The sequence below is a fragment of the Falco biarmicus genome, chromosome 12 (assembly GCF_023638135.1).
Source record: "Falco biarmicus isolate bFalBia1 chromosome 12, bFalBia1.pri, whole genome shotgun sequence".
Lineage (NCBI taxonomy): Eukaryota > Metazoa > Chordata > Aves > Falconiformes > Falconidae > Falco > Falco biarmicus.
In genome coordinates this window covers 16,489,069-16,514,703 of record NC_079299.1, presented here as the reverse complement: position 1 = coordinate 16,514,703, position 25,635 = coordinate 16,489,069, and the positions used below count along the sequence as shown (strand labels likewise).

At 37.4% G+C, this 25,635-nt stretch overlaps 1 protein-coding gene across 3 annotated transcripts in view; it reads right to left on the bottom strand.

Annotated features, from left to right (window-relative positions):
- PRKCE (protein kinase C epsilon) overlaps positions 1-25,635 on the bottom strand; it is a 293,250-nt gene that overhangs the window by 108,024 nt on the left and 159,591 nt on the right. For all 3 annotated transcript variants that reach the window (XM_056357343.1, XM_056357346.1, XM_056357344.1), the window contains 3 exons: positions 3,863-4,022; positions 2,691-2,725; positions 1,197-1,282 (listed from right to left, as the gene is read on the bottom strand). In XM_056357343.1, coding sequence (XP_056213318.1) covers positions 1,197-1,282; positions 2,691-2,725; positions 3,863-4,022 — 281 coding nt within the window. The remainder of the gene's footprint in view (positions 1-1,196; positions 1,283-2,690; positions 2,726-3,862; positions 4,023-25,635) is intronic.

Below are 25,635 nucleotides of genomic sequence, written 5' to 3'. Positions count from 1 at the left end.
GCATTTCAATGGAGATTTTTAATAAAAAATAAAATTAAGAAATGTACTTTTTCTTTGTGGCCAAGAAACTGGGATCACCCACAGACTACTTCACCTAATCCTACGGTGAAAGACAGTGGGCCCTTGCTGTTGCACAAAACAGAACAAGACAGTGAGTATTCATTAGCTTTTCTGTTAAAACACACAGAAAAACCTTCTGTAAAAGGTAAGGCATTCACTGATTACAGTTATGGGCTACAACTATTTAAAAAAAACAAAAACTCCACTGCCCTTCCCAACTGTCCCCTACTGAGCCAGCCATAAAAGGGTACCCAAAGCTGAGGAGTCTAAGGGAGCTGAACACTACGGTCACATCGCTCCCTAACCAAGCCTGAAAGGGCCACCTTAGCTGAGAGACACTTTTAACCCAAGTGAAAGGATTGCTTTGTTTTCTCTTCTGATCCAGAGCTGAATGTGCTGTTGGCAGATGTATTTAACTCCCTGACTGTATGGCTCTGAAGGCAGCTAATTTCATTTTCAGGTAATGTCTGATTTATTTAAATGCATGATAACATAAAGCAGATATTGTGTTAATTCCATTAATATACAAAAGCTTGCTGCAGGTAGGGAGTAATTATGCTGGACAAGCTATTAACTTTGCAGTACTTTGTGTTATCACTACCGCCTTATACAACAATATCCATGGGCCACCTTCAACACACAGACGGCTTTTGTTGTGCATTTTGACAGTTTGGATGCAGTATTTGTTGAGGTGAGACTTTGCAAGCAAATTCTGGGCAGTCTTTTATGTTGATGCAAGATACGCAAGCATACTGCCTATCCTATCAGCTGCTAACGACTCAGCCACACAAAATGCATTTAATGGACAAAGGGTCACAGCCTGCTTCTTTTGACTTAAAATGACAAAACTCAGAAATGGAGAATTTTTAAAATAAAAATGAGTGCAAAGAGCTCACTAAGACTTTAAACATTCAGATGTTACAAAAAGTTTACTGGTCAGAAATAAATTGCTGTATAATAATTCCCATGTAAATTAAACTGTTAGGGTAATCTGTTATTCCAAAGTAAATGCTACACCACAAGATGACCAGAAGGGCACAAAACCGTCTAACATTTATTGATTAAACACAGGAGATGACACTACTTTGAACAGATGAAAGACTTTTATCTAGAACATTTATTTTATAAACATTTACCTCATCGTGAGTTTCCTGTTTTTTTAAGCCAGCACACTTCGTTATTATAAGTTCATGGCATCTCTTGTGGACTACACAAGTGCAAACTATAAACAAAAAATAGATAAAAGAATAAGTTTTCATAAAGATTTATTTGAAGGCATAAGACTGATCTTGGAAGACTAGAAATGCTGGGACTTGAAAGGCTGCAAGTGACTGATTTGCTGAGTCATATGAAGTAAATCTGGCTTATAAAACCAGAAGATAATAGACTTTCAAGAGATCAAATAATTTTAAGAGAACTTAAGCATATCTGTTAAAATCTCAGTATCTAAAACTATAAATTACCATCTGAAATATTAACCACTATTTTTCTCAATTTTTACATATTTGATTTATCTGATCAAGTCCATGATCTCCACATCACATGAGACACAATGGCAACAACTCCTGTCTGAAGAGCTTCCCATCAAAACGAGACATAAGGATAACTCATTGTAAAAGTCATCAAACAGAAAAAACAAAGTTGAATATTCTTTCTAGAACACATTATTGTAAGTTGATAACAGCAAAAGGTTTCAGGAGGCAAAACTATTTTGTCAATATTCATACTGATTACTTAATCAATAAATAACATTTGCAGATATGAAAGATAAGGTTAACAATTATAAGGTCTATCGTACTGTGGGATTCAAGGTCATTAAGTGAAGAAAAAACCCTCAAGAGTTTTTTGAGTTCAAGAGAAATAATGAATTTCATTTTCTTCTAGCTTTGGTCATTGTAAGAAAAAAAATAATCAGAACGCAAGGAACCTCTGCTGTATGTTAACACTCTATTCTTACTATAACATGTAAAACCATTATTTGCATTTATTTGTTTGAAATTATATTTAGTCAAGTCTTTTGTAACTGAAAAGTCATCACTGAGTTCATTACTTCTATTTCATATCTTACAGATGAGAATTAAATAGAAAAACATCATCCCAAGAGCTAACTACATACAAAATTAAAGAGTCTAAGAAACTGAGTTGAAAAATGGAGTTGAAAATGAAGTACTTGTGCAGTCTTTGCTATAACTTTCCCTAATTACGACCTCTATAATTATCTCATCTATTTAATTACAGTCTTTGCAACTACCTGGCATTTTTAAACAAAGGATCTTAAGCAGAATAAAGGATTCACAATTTTGAAATGCAAGAAGTGAAAAATGAAGAAGCCAACATCCACAGATATGTCCCCCTAGCTGGATGCACATAAAGAGATACCCAGGATCTGCTGTTCAGTGATGTTAACTGTGCCCCTACTTCACATATGATGCCTAAGACCAAAAGTTTCAAAAAATCTTACCATGACTTGCTGTAAAGATTGTATCTTTGGGGAGATAAACTTTACCTGATCATCTTGTGCTAAATTCTCGGCACTGTACATATACAATGCCTAATGAAAATACCTTATTATTTATATATTACAACATAATACATATATTCAAACTGCTACCCAGTAGATTTTCTCTTACCTTGACATTGGTATCCCTGTTTTCCTATTACACCCCTGAAAATAAAACAGTGTTTTAGAAAATAAAGAATATAGATTATAAGAATGATAAACACCTTTTCCTCTCTTTACTGGACATGCACAAGTTTAAAAGAATAGCTTCCTATAACCAACAATATGATAACTGCATGCCTACACTGAGATCAGTTCCAATTAGGAACCACATTTCAGCAGCTGAGAGGTAACAGGTAGGACAATAGGCCATGAAGGGAGTTAGAAGACACATTTACTATAAAGCCAAAGGGTACACAGACAGGGAAGCCACAACCTGGTAAAACAGTCATCAAGCAGGCCTGTAAATAGACAGAAGATTGCATATGCCAATATTGTTGCCTAAAATCATCTTAGCTAATGTAAAGCCTAACCTGCGGACGCTTCTCAGAGGAATGCAGTTGATTTCATGCACAATTCACATTGTTTCACATTAAGAAAGACTGATTCATTACACTCTTAAGAAATAGCAATTATGGATCACATCAGATCTTATCTGTAAATCAGTATCTCTAGGTAACTTTGGAAAACATCAACAGAGTTGCTGAAAAATAGCAGAAAACTGAATGTCTCCGCAACTTTTCCCTATTTGAAAACTGTGAGTACTCAAAATCAATGTAAATAATTTCTAAAAGGGAGTTCTTGACATACATTATAATAATAAAGACCCCATACACTGAGCACCCTAACCCCTGGATCATTAGAAGTCTAATATTCCCATATTCCATTAACTTCAGTAGGATGTATAGGAGCTTGGCATTTCCTAGGAGGAGGATGGTGATACTTAAGTACCTAAGGAAGAATTCAATCAGCTCGGCAAAATGTAAAGGTCTAATATTCCATCTGAATCTATACTTATGCACCTACAGAACACTAGACTGGCCATCTACCTAGAATTTATAGTATGTACTAGGCAGGAAAAGATTGAACTTTGTGGATCAGAGGAGAAAAAACTAAAATACAACAAATTCTAAGGTTTGTGATGGAAATTTAAGTGTCTTTTATCATCATCTGCAAAACTGATGACAGTTTAATATTAAAATGAAAAGAACGCTACTCTATGTCATTTACACCTCAGCAAAACAGAAGGGTAACCCCTAAATTCAAAGTTGCAAAGAAAGCAAAGTCAGGGTTGCTTCATACCATATAAAATCTCTGCAGTGCGAACAGTATGTTGGCTGTCTAAGATAGGTGGCCATAAACTTGTGTCCATTAACCTGATGTACTCTGCGTCGCACAGCACCCTGCCGCTTTCTGGGGCGCATGCGTTCCCGGAACACACGTTCTTCATTGTCTTTGGGTGCTGAAACAGAGGAAGAAAAATAAGCACTGGCTATATCAAACACAAATATGGGAAAACTCAAATGCAATACATAAGTAGATATTCTCCAAAACTAAAAATAACCTTCTCTACCTAGCAGTGCAAGATAACCTCCCTAAATTATGGGTCGGGTTTTTTTTCTTTTTTAGCACCAATTACTAAAGGGCAAGCATTTTCATTACCAAAAAGAGGAACTTCTACTTGTTCTAAATCTTTACCTGTAAATTCATGCTAATCTGGGAATAAGTCTTCCATGCTTTATCACTGTCAAGCACACTGACAACCTCTCTAACAGTAATTACACAGTTAACAGCTCAGACTTATCTCATTTGATCTTCAGAGGAGGAAAAAAAATCCAACAAAAAATCCCAGCAACCCCTGGTCCCCATACACTCAGAAAGTGCTGACACAAGTACAAGAAACCCGAGTCCAAATACATATTCCAAAGTAGAACAAAAATTCCATCCAGAATTGATTACTTTGTAGAATTCCTGATTAGGATCTGAGCTTCAGCCTCCAATAATCCACTTTGATCCTAACATACTTTCAGCAAAACGTTCAAGAGAAGGAAGTTGTTCCCTTTAACCAATTCCTGTTCAATTGCATAAGAGATTTAATGGTAGAGGAAGTAAAAACTGAAGCTGATACATCTCAGAATAAAAAGTTTGGAAAAAAATACTCCAGAGTGCATCGGGTCTTTTTTCCCCAAAGCTTTATTTTGAAAAGCGTCACTAATGCCTCCATAGTATTCTGTATGCATTAAACAAAAGTTGAGGATTAATTGGCAATGAAGGATATTTAGTACACAGTTGTTAATGAAAGACATATTTTTCAAGCATTCTTTGAGCCACTTGTGTCTCTGAAAAAACACAGTATCAGATTCGGAGGGGACTACATTCAGTAATCTATTGCCAACTGAATCTATGCACTCACTACTTCAGTGCATATAACACTTTGAAATGTATTTAACACTTGTTATTCTCTAAATTTCAGCTACCCTGAATCATTATGATGGCCCAAAGATGCCAACCTTGGTTTGCTGCAAGCTTTTATGTACACGAATGAGTTTTCTATGCAACAGTACAGTACTTAACAATAACACAAAGAAGATTAGAAGTCTGAGAATAACTCAGATCTGTAATAGTTTCAAATTCTTTTACAAACATGAAAAAAAACTTCTGGTTTTGATGGTTGTAAAATTAAAAGTTATTGATTTAGGAATTCCTAGAAAACGGTCTTAAATAGAGCTAATAGAGGGGTATCCTGGGAAAATACAGAGCACAGACCCATGAACTGAGATCAGTTTCTTTCACGGCACAGCAAGGGCTAAAACCCATGACACTAGCAAATTCATTTTTGCATTAAAAATCCTAAGCTCCTTACACGTTAACATCATACAAAACTTTCACACCCAGAGTGGGTTTTTACCCTAAGACACATCTATGGGATGACCAGAATGGCAACTCTTTTCCACTTTAAGTAAGCTTTCACTAAATAAACATTGACTTAGATGCAAAGCTACCCCTTTTATTTATGCCAAAGAACAATCAAAAAGGAATGGCTCTAGGTCTTCCTTCAAGAAAGAGATTAAGTACCACCAAATAGTTATCAATTATGTTTATTTTTATGCGCTAAGCAAAACTCTGATGTCTAATAAATACCACAGCTCCTTGAGAGAAAGACTGCCTTCCGCAGAGAATACGTAACAAGTAGTTGGAAATTCAAAGACTCCTATTCCCAGATTCTGAAGGATTTACTGACTTTATAAAGCCGCTGAAAAATCTTTTAAGTTAATATTATAGGAAGTAAGTCTATATTAACACACAACTGTTATTTTGTTATCATCCAGATTGTAGAATTTGCTGAAGTCTGCAGCCTGGATGTAAGAAAGTTAAAAATCCCACTCTCCTGAAAAGGGTTCCCCAAAAGTTATCTGCTTATAAGAAACAAATGGGATGTTCTGACAGTGCACAGTTCACACTTGGTATGATAATCACTCTATAATACTGCCTTTCTCATTTTTTTCATCTTAAGTGTAATTCTTCACAGATAAAACATCTGTAATTTTACAGAGCAGATAAAAATCCTCTTTGTGTTTTAGCTAGGTAAACACATTATCATGACACTACTTATTTTTTCTTTTATCAATAAAATCTTAAAACAAATTTTACTGTATTAGTTCCAGTTCTATAGTTAATGCTTTTATAAAATTCCATTTTCCACTTACAATACTTACAGTTACAATAAAACAACCAAACAGTGTCATTTTCAGAAATGCACTGACTTGAGAACAGATACAAGCAATACACCTGAAACTATCAGATTAAATGCCAGGCCTCAATGCTCAACCAGCTCAGGGAAAGGTAGTTTTCTTGGCCTGTCTTGGATGACGTTGGAGATCCATTAGGAGTTCTCCCAAAACTGTCTCTCCTGTCAGTCTGCTGTTCCACATTTATCACTTAAGACTAGCACATGGCCACATCTGTGCACCGCAACCTGCTTTAGCGTTGAACGGCATGTTCAAGAGCAATGACGCCCCAGTGGTGACTCTGCCTCCACCTCACCTCTCAGCACAGCCCATGTAGAGTCCCCACCTCGTCAGTCAGCAGCAGAACTTGTTTGAGGGGGATGGGGTAGCATCTGGCATTACAGTGCATGGCTGGACACTGTATGACTGGACACCAGCCTTTCATCAAAGCAGACCAAGTCACAAGAGAATTAATTCACCCATGAGCTTTACACTCAGTTTACATAAAGTTCAGCTAGCTTGTTCACTGTTACCCAACAAAAACACATAAACAATGCTTTTCCACATTCCTCAAGCAAAACACTGCCACGTATTGCACGATTCACACCACTGTTGTGGACCACAGGCACAAAACCAGGCAGTAACTTTCCCAGGTGACTCAGAAGCCAATGATCACATCTGTGCTGGCTCATACCCAGGGCTGTAAACCATTCATTCCTAGTAGCACTAACAATAGTCATATATTTAAATTAAAATCCATTTATCTCATACTGAACAGCCATATTAGAGACATCCATTTAACTGTCTGAAGACATCTACTTAGAAAGGGAGATACACTGCTCTCCCCAAACTTTTCTGATTGTTTGCAAGCAGGAAAGAAAAGAAAGATTAGTAAATGTTATCAGAACACAGGGAGTATTTGGGAAATTCCCTGACATTTGTGTGATACAGCCAACTAGCATTTTCAAGACTACTTTAGAAAATATAAACATAAAAAAAATTGGCCTTTAAAATATATTCTAACAAGAAAAGGTATTACAGTGGTACGTAATAGATTCTAGAAAATATCATTAGGATACTGCATATTGTGCGTGACATTTCTATTCTTAGCAGAGGAGTTAAAATTAAAATTAAGTGGATTTTATGCAGTCAGTCTATAAGCAATTTCCAATATAAACAATTTCTTCTCCCAGGATTTCTACTAAATAGTCACAGAGGGTTATTGTTCCCTCAGTAAAAGCTGTTTCTTTCCGTAACGTACATTCTGTTCCCTGTTTGATTTTGAGTCCTTCGGCCCATTATATTATTATGTTTATCCTTTTAAAATGCATTTCTTTAACTTTCATTTTCAAAAGAAGCAGTAAGAAAGGTTCATGATAATTTCCAAGTGTTCGTGGAGAATACTGTCAATGCGGCACACTGAGTCGAGGCTTTATATGATAGTACTTGAGAATGGGCAAATTTAGAACTGATTTTGTCTCAAAACTATACCCAGTAATGCCACTACTTTCCATTGCAGCCAAGAGTAACTCTGAATTATTTGGAAAGCAATAGCATGTAATTGCTTTTATAGACTCATACGTACGTATAAACATATTGTCTACAATTTCAAAGACTGAAAAGACTTGCAGGCTTGACTCCAAGCTCTTGAAGAAGTGTTATAAAAGTCAGAAGTATCTAGCATACAAAACTGCACAGAATTTATAAATATTTGCAAAATGGATGTTTAAATGAACTGTCTGGAACTACATTTAACACTGTTAATTGTGTGGTATCTGTTATGCGTGAAATATAAGTCATGACATAAGAAAGCAACACATAACGCTCAGCAACCCTCAAAGGGGCCAAAGTTGGAGGAAAAAGACCCTGTACACCAAATAACAAAGGCTCAACTATGACAGGTCTTGTTTTGTACTAAAACAGTTCGAACACAGATGAGAAGGGTTCAGTGTGGAGCACTAACCACAACAGACAGAATTATCCTTCACAGCAAAATGTGCCATTTCCATTTCTTATCCTTTATGTTTTGAGTACTTACAGAATTCTGACAATAAACCAAAAAAATGGAAAAAATATGGCAGAAAAGAGAGAGAGATTACATGCACAGAGGTATTTCAGCATTTGTTGTTGTTCAGAATCCCGACTTCTAAAAGGGAACACGCTGGGCATTTCTCTTAATCTGGAGGAGACTGGCATCTAACAGTGACAGTGTTTGGGGAAGAAGAACAGCAACAAAATCAGATGCTTTAGTTAAATGGTTATTGCCCCATCAAAGACAAACTGTAGGCCATGTACAACAGTAACACTCGCAGCAACCAGCGTAGCTGCCAGGTAACCGCGTCCAACAGAACACTGACACCTCCACAGCACTTCTGTCACAAAGGGCTTTTCACCCCAGGGATCTCTTGGGTGTCTTCACATTGCTGTCACCTGTAACTACAACCACCACCCAGAAAAACCAGCTGGCTTCACATCAACCCTTAATAATTACAACTGAGCCTAACTGAACAACAAATGCAGATGAACAATTGTACTGATGTTTTATTGCTGAAGATTAAAATTCAGAGCTTTGTGTTGTATTTAAACGTGACCATTTAAACCAGTGTGTATGTACTGAAATAAAGCTTTTGTTTTGCCACGACACAATGTCTAAATGGAAGAAGGATGTTGAGGCAGGAGAGGTAATTTGCCTAAAGTTATGTTGGAAAGTGGGAAAGGCAGGAACAATGTCCAGGACTCCTCAGATTCAAGATGGAGTGTAACCAGATCATTATGCATCAAAATTAGGTCTCAAAGGATTACTCCCAAACTATTTTGAGCCTCTGCACTAGAAGCGCATATATTGTTACCAAGATTTCTCTAGGTAGAAACTGTTAACAGGATTTTGCCTTTAATGCTTTAAGGGAAAAACCAAACAACCTAAAAATAAAAAAGCTCCTTGCTTAGTAGTAACACATGCAACTAATTGTGTACATTAGAGATAAAAAAAATAGCAAAGTATATGCCACATAATTTCATAAAGCTGCTACTGATGAACACAGGAATCAATTGGATAGTTTACTACAGTCATGGAAAAAGCTTGCAATTTTTCTTTGTCTTTTCTAGAAGTATAATATATCCAGACTATTTCTTTAACAAGGAATAACATACAGGTCCTGCTTACTGTATCTCAAATCTGCTTTCTTTAGGAAAGCTGACAGGCAATTCTTTGTTTAATAGAAGAATCAGATCCTTAGATAATACTATATTGTTAAAGAAAAAAACGATGATGAGTATTACTAAAGAAATGAAAAAATGCACACAGGATGGGTTTTAGAAGAGATAGGTGTCTGACAAGTCCTGTCTGTTAACATGAGCTATTTACTGAATGCATTGAAGAATAAATTGCATTTTAAAGTAAATCAAGCCTAAATATGGTGGGTGGCTTTGTAGCATGGGCTGAGGCTCAACTTCTTTACCTTCAAACATGTTTATCTTTATATGTTTAAATTCTTGTCTAAAAGAGAGATTCTGCCTGTATATATTTAAAGACTTCCCTTGACATACAAACAGATAAAACTGATTGGGGGTTGTGACAGGCACACATTTTTGTTTCAGGGTTTGTTTTTCCTTTCCTTTTTTTAAAAAACAAACAAAACAACCAACCAAGCCTATAAAGCAATCCAAATGATTAATGGTTCAAACCTTCTCTACACCCTTAATTATTACCATGAACACATTCATTAGCTCACTCAAACCTGAAGTGACAACAGTAACACCCCACATCCTTTCAAATGGAAGTATTTTCACATTGAATTTGCTAAATAAAGAGGACTACCAAGCCCAGAGATACTGAAGGTCTGCTTGTAATTTCAGTACACGAAGTGTGATTTAATTTTCAAAAATGTCCCAACTGTGCTGGCTAGCAATAATTTTGACCAAGTGTTCAAAACCAGAAGCATGAAGCATGGTACCTGAAGCAACCAGGTGAAGTACCACTGCTGCCCCAGCTGTGTGGTCCATCTGCTTTGCTGTAGCAGAGGCTGGGGCAAGGGAGAACTTGTTCCCATACGTGCTCAAGCAAAACTCTCCTTCAAATGACTTGGAGATTTGCCTTAAGAAAGCCTTCAAGATAAGCCCTCACAAGTTTCTACTCTCCATCTATACACTGCCTGCTGAATTAGTGACAACTTACACAAGCCTAAGATATTAACACCATGGAATTACATGTGGTTGTCCTCAGATGATTATACAGCATGTTTTAATAAATCTAGTATTTAATGAACATACTTCTGTTCTATAGAAACTGTTGATTGGACAAGTAGGGGATGGATACAAACATAGGGTGCTACATCTATATTTTAGACCCCTGGGGACTCACACAGATAATGGGGTACTGACCTCATCTTGGAGGGTGAATCTAGCAATTCCTATAGATAAAGAACTGTCAGATCCACAAAGTAAGCAAATCAGGCAGATTTTTCCTACTCCCTCTCAATGTCTTCATTGGGTGGTATTTAACATTAATGATTTTAAGAAATATGGTATTCCTGAAATAAAGAATTTGTAACTACAATTTTCATATTATATTTTCTTTGACAAAAGAAGTTATATTGCTAAAAATACCACAGGGAAGTTATTGCTATATGACAGGTTTTCTGAAAATTCAGTTTCACCTCTTAAGGTCTTTAAAATAAAATTTCAACTTCCAGGATTTTTTCCACAAGACAGAATTTAGAGTTTGTTCAGTTGAAAAGGAGATGTCACAGACAACAGGACAAAAATAAAAAACAAAACCAACCAACCCCACCCCCCCACCCCCCATGCTAACTACGGTTATTTTGGTCTTCCAGTGTTATCTTTCAGAAGGAACAAACAGCCTCACTCTAAACACAATGCCCTTATGTCAATAAATCTGCAATTGAAATCAGAGAGGTGGAAATGCATTCTACATATGGTAAATACTGAAGCCATTATTCAGGAGAAAAATCTTACTCCACAGAATGTAATGGGTCTACTCATGTCCTAATTAGTAACGTAAAATAACAAATTTGTGAATTGTAGAACAGCTTTTGTGCCATAACTTGACATGATAAACTTACAGGAAGAAAATTAAGATAGTTTGTGTCACTGACATTCGATTCATGTTGATAACAGTGTTAGTAATAAACAGTATTAGTAGCTTGGTGTTAGTATTGATTGTGTTAAGTCCTGAAAGGCTAACAAGGTGCAGTATGTCTTATTAAATCAACTACTTACTAAAGATAACATAGTAGCTTATCTCTGGAATTAAGAAACTACATATATAATATAATACATTACATTATTATTATAAGAGTATTATAACTCCAATCAGACCAAAAGCCATCCTTGGGACTAGATGGAGACTTGTCCTGCAATGTGACTGCAGTGTGCTCCTTGGAGCACGCCCAACCACTTGTGGTGGTAGTGCTGGTGGTCAGTTCTCTGATGACACATGCTTATATTGACTGTCCTTTGGCCATCTTCAAGGAAAGAAGGAAAATGTGACAAAACATCCCAGTCAGGGCTGCTGTTGAAGATGAACATTCAAAGTGGTGTACACATGCATGTATATTTTAACAGAGCCCCAGGCTACGGAAGTATCTGCAGGGTCAAGTGACCTCTCTGCAGGGTCAACATCTGAGCTGCTGGCATTTGTCAGTTCCTGGAAAGGAAATGGTGTTGTGATGCTAAGAAGGAAAGCAAGCATTGTGAAAATTTCAGGACAAAGCTATTTTCTCAGAGGTAACTATTAAACCAGACAGATCCTGAATGACAGTATTTTAAGCACGTGTTTGTGATAGAAAGACTGCTGAACTTCTCTGATCTAACAGTTGTGAAATCCATTATATAGAGCTTGATGAAACACAACCTCGTATGACGGCGGTTTCTCATCTTTCAGTAGAGTTATTTCTTAAATATTTTTTCAAGCCCAGCTTTGTTCCTTTGCCACGGAATAACAGAAGCATAAGTGGCAGGCACCTAAGAGATGGCCGAGCCCAGCCTCCTGCAGTGGGGAAGGTTCTCATGTACTTCAGGCATCCTCAGCTTCCACTTTTCTGACGGTTCTTGAAAATCTCCAGCGAGGGAAATTCCACAACTTTCACATGTATCTTGTTTCACTACTCTGGCAGGCAGGCTGTTTTGCTAATAGCCTGCCTAAATCCTTTTGCAATAAGTTAATGCTGGATGGGTGAATAGCAACCTGAAAAAGCAAATGTTTGCCAGCACAGAAACTACTGAAGTATCTGTAGCAAGGCAAGCATTACGCCGTTGTATACCATGCAAAAGACCAGGGGCTGGGGATAGCCAGAGACATGGAAAGATATGAGAAAAGACGATTGCAAAAATTTTACATGCTTCTCAGGCCAAAGATGGACAGAAGCTGCTTTGAACTGAACAGGTCCCCATGGACATCCCAGTCACATGCTAGCTGCAGAAAAGCTGTGATACCTGAAGGTAAAAAGGGGAATGAAAACCACTTCCTGCCTTTAAGCCACTAAATCTCACAGTCGTCTTGTTGATGCCGTTTCCAGACACCCCTCCTGATAGCGACAACTTGTTTCCACCCAAGCTTAGAAATGCATGTAAAAAAGCTTGCTTGCACTACATTCTCCATATTAAACCTTACGACTCCATGTAATCACGTTAAGGACCTATGATGTATAACCTACACAGGCCAGAGAAGATGGCTTTCAAAACATATTTGTATAATGGTTATACTCCTCCCGAAGCTCAAGCCTGTGACATAGAATACACATATTCAGGTTTCAGAGTGCATCGCAGTGGCAGTGAAATCTCCTTACCTACAATTGGAAAAAAGGCCATTCTGAGGTGTCACCATTTCAGACATGAAAAGTGTACACAAACTACAGTAAGTTTACTTTAGAAAAGTGATTCTTTTTGCTATTTATTTTATCAATATTATTATCTTAATAAAGTACTAACTACTTGCTTTCGTACACCACAAGGCGGAGGGAACCCACTGCAGAACTGCTTGTGATTCAAAAGAGCCTCACACAACACTTGTAATAGATGAGAAAACCAGAGAAGACTGCAAAGCAGCTCCTTTATCCCAAGCAGGAATAATCCTTTCCATTAGTCTGACTGATTTTGGTATAAATTAAGCAGCACTGCATTCTCAATACTTTGCTCAGAAAACGCTCAGGAAAGCCAAAGAGAGTTTCAAGGGCAGGCAGAATGGCAGTGATATATTAATATTTTATTTAGACTTTTTTCTTATACTCTCAAATAATGGCAATGATCTTTCTCAACAAATTAAAATAGAGGTTGTAAAAATTTGGAAGCTATCTCCCCCCAACAGTATTAAAGTCGTAAGACACAAAATATCTGTACCTTCATGTAGAGAAACCTACTGAGGAGACTGTAATAGTTCTGATAAACACAAGTGGATTTGTCCCCAAGCAACAGGATGTGTTATTAGAAGTAACAACTGAGAAAATCATCTTCACAGCCACTGTTTGCCAAATAGTTTCAGGATGCCTTATACCTGTTTTCTCACTGTAACTACAGTAGCTTTGTCTGTTTAGGCAAATAATTTACAATACTATTGAAAACTCAAATCAATAAGTGTTGGGAAAGAAATCTTTCAACAGTGAAACAAGAAAGCAAACTGTTATGATTTCAAAATGACTTAAAAGGTTTTGTCTTCTGAAGTGAGCTGATACTTAGGGTTGTCCATAGAAACAATACCTGGCCACTCATAAATTATTTCTTATTCTTCTGACATATTCATGGTAATTTTTAGAGTTAGAGAATGCACCATAGTATCTTTATACATGTTAGAAACAAGCACCTGGTTGCCAGTGGTATCTGAACTCCTCAATGCCAGCTCTTCAGCCAGCCAGGAAGCCAAATCTGGTAAAACTTTGGACCAGTCTGCAGGAACAGCTGGGGAACGGGGTGTCATTGAAACGCGCTCTGAGAGAGACCCGCCATGGCAACCTGAGGCCCTGGGTCTGCACCAAGGAAACCCTGAGAGCCACCTCATGGATAGCAGCCAGGCAGCCTGACAGAAAGATCAAGCTTTCCAATGTAATTGCAAGCAATTTTAATCATGTTTCTCCTTTTCTTTCATCACTTACAACTTTATAAGTTGGTTCTGCACGCTAAAATCATGATACACCTTTGCTCTGTAGTGGAGCCTGTAGGGCACCCAACAGGTAAAAGAGTGGGTCCTCATCTGAACAGCACAGATAACGTGTTCCTTTCTTGGCTGGAGGGTGTAGGCGCCTATAAGTAAACAACCATTGCACTTTTCATTTCTTACTACTCTAATGTTGAAATGAATTAAGCAAGTGAAAGACAGTAGTGTTAGCATCGCCTTAGAAAGGACTGTTCTCTAAGGCAGCTGCCACCAATAAATAACACCTGCCACTATTTTTCCCTTTTTGCCCCAATGTATAACCCGTAACACACTTTCACCAGTGTTCCAACATGTCACTGATCTTTCTGGTTTGTGTCTTTTTCTAAGGGCCCTATTATGACAATACTGTCACCCTCTACCAACATCCTTCCTCATCTTGCCCATTTCCTAAGTGGGCAGTTCTTGCCATCATTTGTAAGAGACAAAAATCAGCAGCAAAAGAACTCACTCCTCCTTTCCATTGTCTTTCTTGCAAATGTAGGAGGATTTTTTCTTATCCCAATAACCCCCCCACCCCACGCACACAAAAAAAGCTTAATTAAGAATGTCTCTGACTCACAAGCAGCGCTATTAAAGCAACTCTTCCATCTGTCTTTCAACATGAAATATATTATTACTAATTTCCATTCAGAGAACAGTAATAGATACATTATGTAAATCCTGAAGGACTCATATGATTTATTATCAGTGTATTACTTTAAAATCCCAATTTAGCGAAGCATTTCTGGATATGTCTATGTGAAAAAGTATTCACTGTGCCACGGATGTCAATGGAAGTCTTCCAATATTTAAGGCACTACTTACCTGCTCTGCTAGATGTTCATTCTATGCATCTACTGCATGGTAAAAATGGAAATGTGCTAAACAGCATGTTCTTTCTCCCTGCCAGGCTTATGGGCACAGCATCATGAGGTAATTGCAAATGGTGAGTTTGCATGTTGTCACCAGAGCCTGAATATGTTATATAGATTTTTACTGAGGGGGATTGACACATGACAGGGATGGGGGGGGGGGGGGGGGATATGATCACCCTCATGACCTCTCACTGGCAGAAGTAGTATTTCTTACTGACAAGATTAAGTATGATAAGTTTTAACACTTCTTATTTGCTTTGGGATTTCAATATACAGGTTATTTTACTGTTCAAATTCTGCAAAACAATAAAAAAAACAGAGTTGTAAGGTGAGACCACAGTGTTAACTCATCTTACTTTGTAGAAGCGATTTAGGACCTACCATGCATTTGCCGCTAGCTCCATTATACACTCCAATTTGTAATATTAGATTGCTACTTATAAACGTACTGCTGATTTTTCCTTTTGCAGGTCATTAAGCAAAAGAACAGTAAAGGGATCTCTCTCCTGCTTCTTATGACTCCCAGCAAAGTTCTGCAGCATTTGAGGTTCTGTATAGTATGCTAGCTGAAATACATAATTACATGAAAACCCTGGCTCTTGTTAAAAAAGCAACATATATCTAGCACTCAGGTTATGGAGAAAAGCTTGAAAACTGTGACATGAACACATCTAAAGACTGAAAAGCACAAAAGAGTCCTAGTGGAGGACAACCCCAAAACTTTCTTATGGAAAATCTTACATATCTCTGTACACTGTACACATGACTTCAAATTAGTACTGGGTTTGCATGCCAAGGTTTTGGTAGCAGGGAGTGGGGCTACAGGGCTGGCTTCTGTAAGAAGCTGCTAGAAGCCTCCCCTATGTCTGATGGAGCCAATGCCAGCCGGCTCCAAGACAGACCTGCTGCAGGTCAAAGCCGAGCCAGTCAGTGATGGTAGTAGTATCTCTGGGATAATGTGTAGAAGAAGGGGGGAAAAACCTGCTGCACAACAGCAGCCAGAAGAAAAGAGTGATAATGCGACAGCAACAACCCTGCAGCCCCCCAGGTCAGGGCAGGAGGGGCTTCAGGTGCCAGAGCAGATTCCCCAGCAGCCCACGGTGAAGCGCATGGTGAGGCAGGCTGCGCCCCTCAGCCCATGGAGGTCCATGGCGGAGCAGATCCCCACCTACAGCCCGGGGAGGACCCCATGCCAGAGCAAGGGGATGCCTGAAGGAGGCTGTGATGCCATGGGAAGGAGCAGGTTGCTGGCAGGACCTGTGGCCCAGGGCAGGACCCAAGCTGGAGCAGTCTGTTCCTGAAGGACTATACCCTACGGGAGGGACCCACGCTGGAGCAGTTTATGAAGAACTGTAGCCCATGGGAGGGAGCCACATCAGAGAAGTTCGTGGAGGACTGTATCCTGTGGGAGGGACCCCATGCTGGAGCAGGAGCAGAGTGTGAGGAGGAAGGCGCAGCAGATACATCATGTGCTGAACTGACCAAAACCCCCATTCCCTGTCACCCTGTGTGGCTGCAGAGATGAGGTAGAGAATTTGGGAGTAAAGTTGAGCCTGGGAGGAAGTTGTTTTAAGATTTGGTTTTATTTCTCATTACCCTACTCTGATTTGATTGGTAATAGATTAATTTGATTTCCCTAAGTTGAGTCTGGTTTGCCTGTAGCAGTAACTGGCGAGTCTTGTCCCTGTCCTTATGTTGACCCGTGGGCCTTTTCTCATATTTTCTCTCCCTGTCCAGCTGAGGAGAGGGAGTGATAGAGAGGCTTGGTGGCCACCTGGCATCCACCCAAGATCAATCCACTACAACTGGTCAAACTTTGTGTCTTACTGTATAACATATAGACATGGGTAGAAGACAAGACTCTGTGTTTGATATGGGTTACAAAAACTTACTTGTTCTTAACTTTTTCTACCTTACTGACACTCCAAACTTCCTACCTCCAGTGTTCACATATATATCTAATCCCAATTCTCCAACCTTTCTTAAGACAGATGTTATCAGTGTCTTTCACATTTTCAGTGATTTGGTGACCGTGTGGCTCAATCTTTCACATAAAATGAAAAATGTTTCTGACTTATGAAAAGGTGCTTAACTGGACATGTAATTTCCAATTGAGTCAGAATTTCAGTAAAGTTTTTAACAATCAACTACTTGAAGTAACCTAATCAGACCTAAGCCATTTTTCCAAACCTATGGCAGATTAAGTCTCTAATAAAAAGTATACTCACAAAGGAAAAGAATTGGCAAACAGCCTCTGAAGAGGCAACAGATGTGTTGATTAAGATTTATTTTATTTTTCTAAAATTGACATAATATTCAAGAATGCTTAAGAACTTACTGATGGCAGCAGTTGGCAAGTGGGAAGGGTGGGATGTTGGATGATGAGGTGCCTTACTGTGGGAATTGAGGAAAAAAAAGGAAAAGACCAAAATAGAATCAGAGTTTTAATCATGTCACTTTAGAGAAAGGAACTCAGAGAAAAATAGTACATGAAAGAAAAGGGAGAGAGGAATGAAAGTGAACCTAGAGCTGATGAAAAAGAACACATCAGGGAACACTACTTTTCCTCCCCGTAGGACAAACTGTGAGCAATGCGGCTTCACATCACTCAGTGGCCCAAACTCCAAGTCTAATCTCAGTTTAGGATTATTGTCATCAGTAAATTAATTTCCTTTCTACCCATTTGCTGTAAAGTTAACTCTTCTTATTACAGAAAACTCATACATAAGAACTAGCAGGTATATATGTACAAGGAGCTAGCTACTGAAAAGCACTCAAGATCCATATTTTTTCCACAGGGATCTAGATACCCATCTTGAAGCGCTCTAAGGGAATGGATATCCTCATGCTTACAGAAAATATGTTAGACTTGATGTTTCCCAAAGATACTGAGCCACCCAAGTTCACTGAATCAACTAACTTCTAAAAAATAGATGCTGCTTTAGACCTGCTATTGCTTTCTTTAGATACGTGATACTTAAAGCTAAATCAAACTATGTTTACACAGAAGAACAGGTACAGAAAGCCAGCTTAATAAATCAAGGCAGTTACGTATAGTATTCTATTACTCTAACTGATTTTTTTTTTCCTCCTGCAGCAAATCACCTTTTGTTACTTCTTAAGACTAAACGCAGTTCAGTAGTAAGAAATTCCCACAGCACTCACTGAAGGCTGACTTTCAAAATCCACATGAAGACTATACAAGAATTAATCAATGTGTGTGGGAGAAAACCTGCTTCTAACATTTCTTAAACCTGTAAGTCTTCCAAGAAAAATATTTGTTAAACTCTGGACTGTGCATCTGTATACTGTAGCTAAGAGAAAATGGAACTTAGAAAAAAAAAATACTGATTTTTCTTCTTCACTTCAGCACAAAGATCAAACCAAAAGCTACTTCAAGATCCAACCAGCTTTCTCCCTGTTTAGTCCAGAGACTAAATCAGAATATGAAAACAGAGACAAAACAATTCCTGGCATGATTGCTGATTTAATTTTTCTGTTGTTATTCCAGTGTACTAACCATTTTCCATTCAGCACTGACCCTATCTTCACACCAGCGTTACTACCTTTGGGTATTCTAATGTATCAGGTAAGTTCTCCTGCCACTGACAGCACAAACTCGTCTGGAAACCTGTGCACAGCACAAGGAGGATGGGGTCCAAGCAAAATCTGTGGAGAGCCAAGGGAATGACAAGGAGACTGCCTGCAGCACAATGGAGGACTGTTTGTACATCTTAATGCTCTACATACATAGTCACACGAGGATAAGATCTATCCTTGGCTACAGCTCTACAGTTATGCCAGAGAACAGATACAAAAAACAAGTGGAATTTGGCTCAGTTTACTTACAGTAGAGATAAAAAAAGAAATCTTGATTGCCTATGTCCAGACTGTAAGGATACAAAATGTTCTAGCCATTGTAAAATACTAACCTATAAAACTTAATTCCGTTTATTGTTTATTAACAGGTCAAGAGATAGCAGACATTTTAAAAAAAGCTTTCCTTAAAAAAAATTTAAGTCAGAGCTCATGATCTCAAATGCCTTCTGTCTTCTTTGGTTTCCCAAGCACCTCTGCTCATATTCAAACACTACATAATTCATTTTAACTTAGCTTTATCAGGCTGCTGAATAAGAATGTGAAAGTCAGCTGGCTTTAAGTTGAAAAAAATATATTCAGTGCCTCCTTATTGCTGCTGTCACTGATTTAGCTGTTCCCATGGTAAAGTCAAATACCACCACAGGAAGCTGTATCACCTAATTCACAAGTTGGGATGTGTGGTGCATGGAGATTTGATTTAACAGTTCCCAGAACTGTCTGGTTGAAGGATGTGGCAGTTGAAAGCTGGAGGCTGGATTTCTTTCTTTTTCCCCTCCCCCTCTTTTTTTTTTTTTTTCCCCTCAAAAAAACCCCACTTGTATAATCTCAAGAGTAAGACATATGGCAACATTTCCAAGTTAGTTTCAAAGAGATTTTGATTTCCCACTTACTCTCTCTAAGTGTGAATTACCTAAGAAGGTGTCAGAAGTTCCTCGAAAAAATCTTTTTAACACTTGTTGTCTTTGGAAAATGAACTAGAGAGAAGGTCCCACTTTTTTTTTTTTTTTTTTTTCTTCCCTCTTTTTAAAATGATTTTGACAGCTCTATAGCTGGAGCCTCTGACTTAACTACCCATATGACACATCACAGCACTCATGAATTAGATGTTTACAACCACTTCAATTCACAAAAAAAAAAAAAAAAGCTGCTTCCTCATTAATAAGGAGACAAAAACACCTTAAGAAAGAGATCATCTCCCAGACTAGAAACAGATTTTACTACCAGAAATTGCATATGTAAGAGCTAATGTCTCCTATAAAACCTCTTCCTTTAAGTAAATACCTGTAAAAAAATCAAATAAATTTTTACATGTTAAAAATTTTTCTCTAAATGTCTTTTCTTTAATAAAACATTAACTTTTCCATTAGCATACCTGTAATGAAATAAAAATATGTAATGCATTTTGAGAAATAGCAATAAAGATGAAAAGTCTCTGAATGCCGCTTTCCAGAACATGGAACCATCAAAATAAACTGACCTGGGCATTTACAAGTTTTTAAACCAATAGGGCAATCATGAGATGCAGGAAGCACTCGGCTTCAGACCAGTGAAAATCTTGTTTTAGTTGTATCACATTTTTACCTTCCTTTCATTCCCACAAATGCGTAAATCTGACATTTCAGAACATCACCTGGTCATACATGCAACATGAGGGTGAATTCCTACTAATAGCTACTGAAATACAACTGTTAAGTTACCTTTTTTCACATGGTGTTATACCACTGGTCCTAAGACAGGAATTCTTTCAGCCTATCACTCAAGTCTTTAAGAAGTGCTACCTCTAAACCGTATTCCCCTTCAGATAGAAATTGGGTACATGGTAAAATATAATAGTCACTGTCAGGGATCGAGTCTGATAAACTGCCAGGAGTTTTGAATTATATTGCTATAAACTCACACAAAAGTAATCTGTTTCTGTACATATAAAATAAAGAAATTAATAGTTCTCAGAAGAACAGTTCTTTGGAACAGGTTTTTAAGGTGCTTTATACCTTACTCATAACAAAATGAAGGCAAGAGTCTCAGTAAGTGAGACTTTAAGAAATTAAAATAGAAATTTTCTCCTATGTAAAATTAAAAAACAGGTTGTATTGAACTAGTTAATAATGACTCACCTGCTAATTTTTAAAAATTTATCCATTTATTTACATGTAATGGTGTTATTCCTTTCATTTAAGTCTAACTGCTGAAAAATGCCATTTCTCTACAATCAATTTTTTTCTCCTACACTGTCAAACACCACTCTCCCTTTCCCTCCACCCCCGGGTCTCAGTGGAACAACAGCTGGAAATGACATGGCTGGTTTCATCTGCTCTACGACATCTTTCAAGGAATTTTGTATTCATCTTCTATGCACTAATCACAGTGATTATGCCAGTTCAAATTCTAGAAATATAGTCCAATAATGAAATGAATCTGTGATACGTAAAAATATGGAAAAACTACATAAATAAAATGGTTTATACTAGAATAATATTATTTTTAATTTCAGAATAACATACAAGTAAGGCTGATAACTTCTGGATGAGTCAATTGGCTTCTATATATGGATTTAAGAGAAATCATTGTGTTATTCTTCCTTAGTAATTGTTTACTTTGATGTTATCCCATGCATATATTATTCATATATCACAAATACATGAAAAAAAACCATATTTTGAGTATACAGCCTTGCCCCCATAGCCAGCCTAACTTGGTTAGTACAACAGCAGTGGTGAGCGTATGCGACTGTCAGTAGTAGTCACAATTCCTCTGAAATACCCTGTTTTTTAACTGCTACATTACAAAGGGCTTTACCCAGGAGGCACAGAGATGCACGACATGCCCAAGGTCACCTAGAAAACCTGTGGCAGATGACCTGTGCATGGTGCGTTCAAAGAATTCACCCAGGATTTTCTTTCCATTATTTCTAAGCACTTAGAGACTGATACAGTGCTTAGAACTAATATCAAATAATCGCTTCCTTGAATCCTACTGCTTGATCACTAAATAAGGATATTTTGTTTTCCTGTGATTCTTTTCCCCATAGCATGAAACATACAAAGGGCATTAGCCCATAGTCAGTAGCTTTAAGTCTATATCTCTGATTCTGAACTATATTTAACTCTGTAGCACATTACAACTGTTTTTACAGATTCCACCATCTCCCAGCTCAGCAGAAACTGGTAATCAAAAATCAGTTGCAGATAAAAGCCAATGGAAATCTTAGAAACATCTCTGACACCTTAAAGAATACCTATCAAGTGGTTTTAACATATACTAAATGTATACACACATATATACACACACACCCCATAGATGTGTTTTTCAAAGGGAAACCAGTATCACAATGTGTTTAGCTAAATAAAAAGACAGCAGGATCCACATACATCACTTTGTTCATAACAGTTATACATGTAGTACATATACTACAAAATTAGGCTTCTTAACAAGTCTGTAATCACTATTTCTCTGGTCACTTAATCCTGTACCCTCTTTACCTGTCCTTTGTGATTCTGACTGACTGCTCATGACCATCTAGCTGTCCTTTGTGTTTGAATGCAAAATGATATAATACTTATAACAAACCTGTCTAATGTATTTTAAAGGCACAACAACACTTTTTTCTATAAAATGTTGTTTTATTTGAAGATCATCATCAACCCAAAACATAATTAAATGTCAAGTGAAAACTATTGACTCTTTCTCACACACCATTTTCATGAACCACAGGGTAATTCTGGCTGGAAGGCATTACTGGAGTCCAGTCTGTGGCCCAAACCCTGCCCCAAGCAGCCCCAGCTAAAGCAGGCTACTCTGGGCCTTGGCCAGTCCAAAATTCAAGTGTATCCAAGGTTCACATCCATTCTCCAACAATTATTCTCCAAGTAGCCTCTGTTGCCTTGCCTAATTTTAGTTACAGAAACTATCAATGACAACACCAGGATGATATCCCCAAAAATCCAAGTTTAGACCCCTTGATCCAATATGATCAGATTATATTTTCTCCTTAATTTAACTACAGGAATTAATTTACTGTCATGTGATCTGTGGCACAAATGTCTATGTGCAAGATAAAGTTTCTTAGTTAATATCTTCTTTTTATATGATGCAAAGATCTTTTAGAGAAATACAAATTAAAAAGCAGAAGGTAGAGCACAACCAATAAAAAAAAATACAGGGGATATTACATAATAATTAAAGTACTTAACACAAAACGAGTTAATGCAGGAAACAGATGAAAACTCACTACTGCTTAACGCTAGGACTGATACCCAAAGTCTTTTGGTATCACTTAACTTGAGGATGACCACTATGATCATCTAAATACCTGTTTACTTATCACATCAGCATTCTAAAAATTGAGTCATATTTAATAAAATATTATACATGGTCTTTCAAGGGGTATATTACTACGGAGTCTAAATAAAAGTTGGAAACCTATTTATAAAACCTACTCATAACACTGACTTAGCCATGGCTGCCCCCTTCCCCCCCGCATTTTTTTCCATATCTAGAGCTATGAAAATAGCACATACAAAAGCTGGCAAGATTTTAATGTATAATTTACAATGTAGTAGGTAGGTAGGCAAGCAGGCAGATAAATCAATCAACTTTTTAAATTTAGTATGTATGGTTTACTGTGAAAGGAGATATTTTTCGTGAGAGACAGGAGTTCAGGATTTTCTGTTTTATTTTTGGTTATCATATCTTTCCAACAGATCGTGATTCATTCACTAGTCTTCAAGAAAGATCAGTGCACATGAATATTTTTAATCACAGTGCCTGCACAATTTAACACTCATTTGCTACAGTTAAGATTAGATCTCTAATGAAGGCTCAGCACTTCTGCCCATGTAATACATATAAGGATCTGCAGAGAGCCCTATAGTTCAAGCTGGACTCAAGCTCTGCAGAAACCAAGCAGTTAAAGCAGCACACAGTATGGGGACTTCTCCAGAACAGACTGAACTTGTGTTCCTAAATAGAGTTTTCAGCACAGGGATGTGGATGTTTGATGCACTGAAGCAAAATTTTAGAAAGACAGGCTAAATATTTTATTTAATGTACATATTATGTGGCACATTTTTATGGGCACATATAGGTATGTACACTGTCAAATCTGATGTCTGAAGAGACATACACAGTTCTGCTGTGCCCTCCTTTCCCTGTGAAATTTATAACCACACCTGATTTGTGGAATTTGGAGCACTGCAGAAGAAAGCTAATTTATCAGCACAGAGGCTCTCAAATTTACTAATGTAAATTCTATTTTGCCACTGTGATAGCCCTTTCATTACCATCTTTTACCTATTCTGTCAAATACAGGCATAAATTTTGGGCCTCTCATACAAAACCATGACCAAATATCCTATGAGGCAGCAACAAGTAAAAGTGTTCTGGTTTCCCTGTTGCAGAAAATCTATTCCTCTTTGAGGTTTTTCAAGACTACTTCTGTTCAGTGACGGTCCATGAACTCTGCTTCCAATTGCTGCTGAATTACTAAGTAACTGGAAGTAACATTTAGAAATTTTAAGTGAGAAACTTCTGAGAAAGGGGAATTCCTAGGAAGCATAGCCTCTCTAAAAACTAAAACAGTATGTTAATGTTTAAAATCATTAAAGATAAAGAAACAAGTCAGCTGTTAAAGTAGGAAGACTACAGGAGCTATAAAAATCCTAAGCATTTAAAAATAAGAGGACTCATAATCAATGCAAGCAAACCTTTGAACACGACAGTTCAAACACCCCATCCTTCCAGGCTCCAATCTGAACAAACATTTCAGTCATAAGCATAACGCCCATATATACCCCATAAATTATAAAGGATCCCCGAAAGCTTTAATCTATGATCCAACATATAATCAGAAATTTCAGCACCTAACTTTGCCTTATGACAGTAGGCAGCAACCATGACGTATTTTATCATACCCGTAAATTGCACAATGTGTTTTTTTTTAACTTCTGCTACTTGTTCTAATTACCTAAAAAATTTTATCCTCATACACTCAGTTATGGTCGGTACGGAAAACTATCAGGAGTGTTTTTCCAGAAAAACTATTCAAGCTAACTTTCAATTATCTCATGTCAATTACCATAGTTTTTTTCTTAACCATTTAATAGGCACAACAATGTGATTTCAATGTTTTGTGGTTTTTTTCACCTAGTCATAAATAAGTTTCACCTAGTCATAAATAAACTACCTTGAAAAAATGCTGTAACTTGCATGGAGAGACCACCTGACAAAAATTAAATAGAGAACCACTATATGTAAAAATGTCAAATAAATTTAAAATTAATAGAAGAAGCTTAGTTTACATTTAAGAAATTGTGACATAGACACATGACAATATAAGCTGTTATTAGATGCAGCGTTGTGCTGTCACTTGCTTTAATGGGTCTCCTTTGCTAAGTGAATTGAATACTGAGTCTGATTCTCAAACAGGAACTCCAGAATGAAAAATTACATTACCCTGCTGATAAAGCTCACACCCACAAAACATTAATGAGAATATTATTTGTTTCAGGTGGCTGAACTACCTTTTTTGCTTAGCAGAACTCACTTAAGGATTCTCCAAAGATTTGCTCCTGAACAGCTCTATGACCTAGTTTTAAGAAAATGTAAAAGGATTATATTTTTGGCTCTTTAAATCAAGGTTTTTTGGCATTTACAAACTTTGCTGAATCGTTTTGGCTGTGGTGCCTTTCCTTATCTGCCCAAGCAATACTCAGCAGTATGGAATTTGCT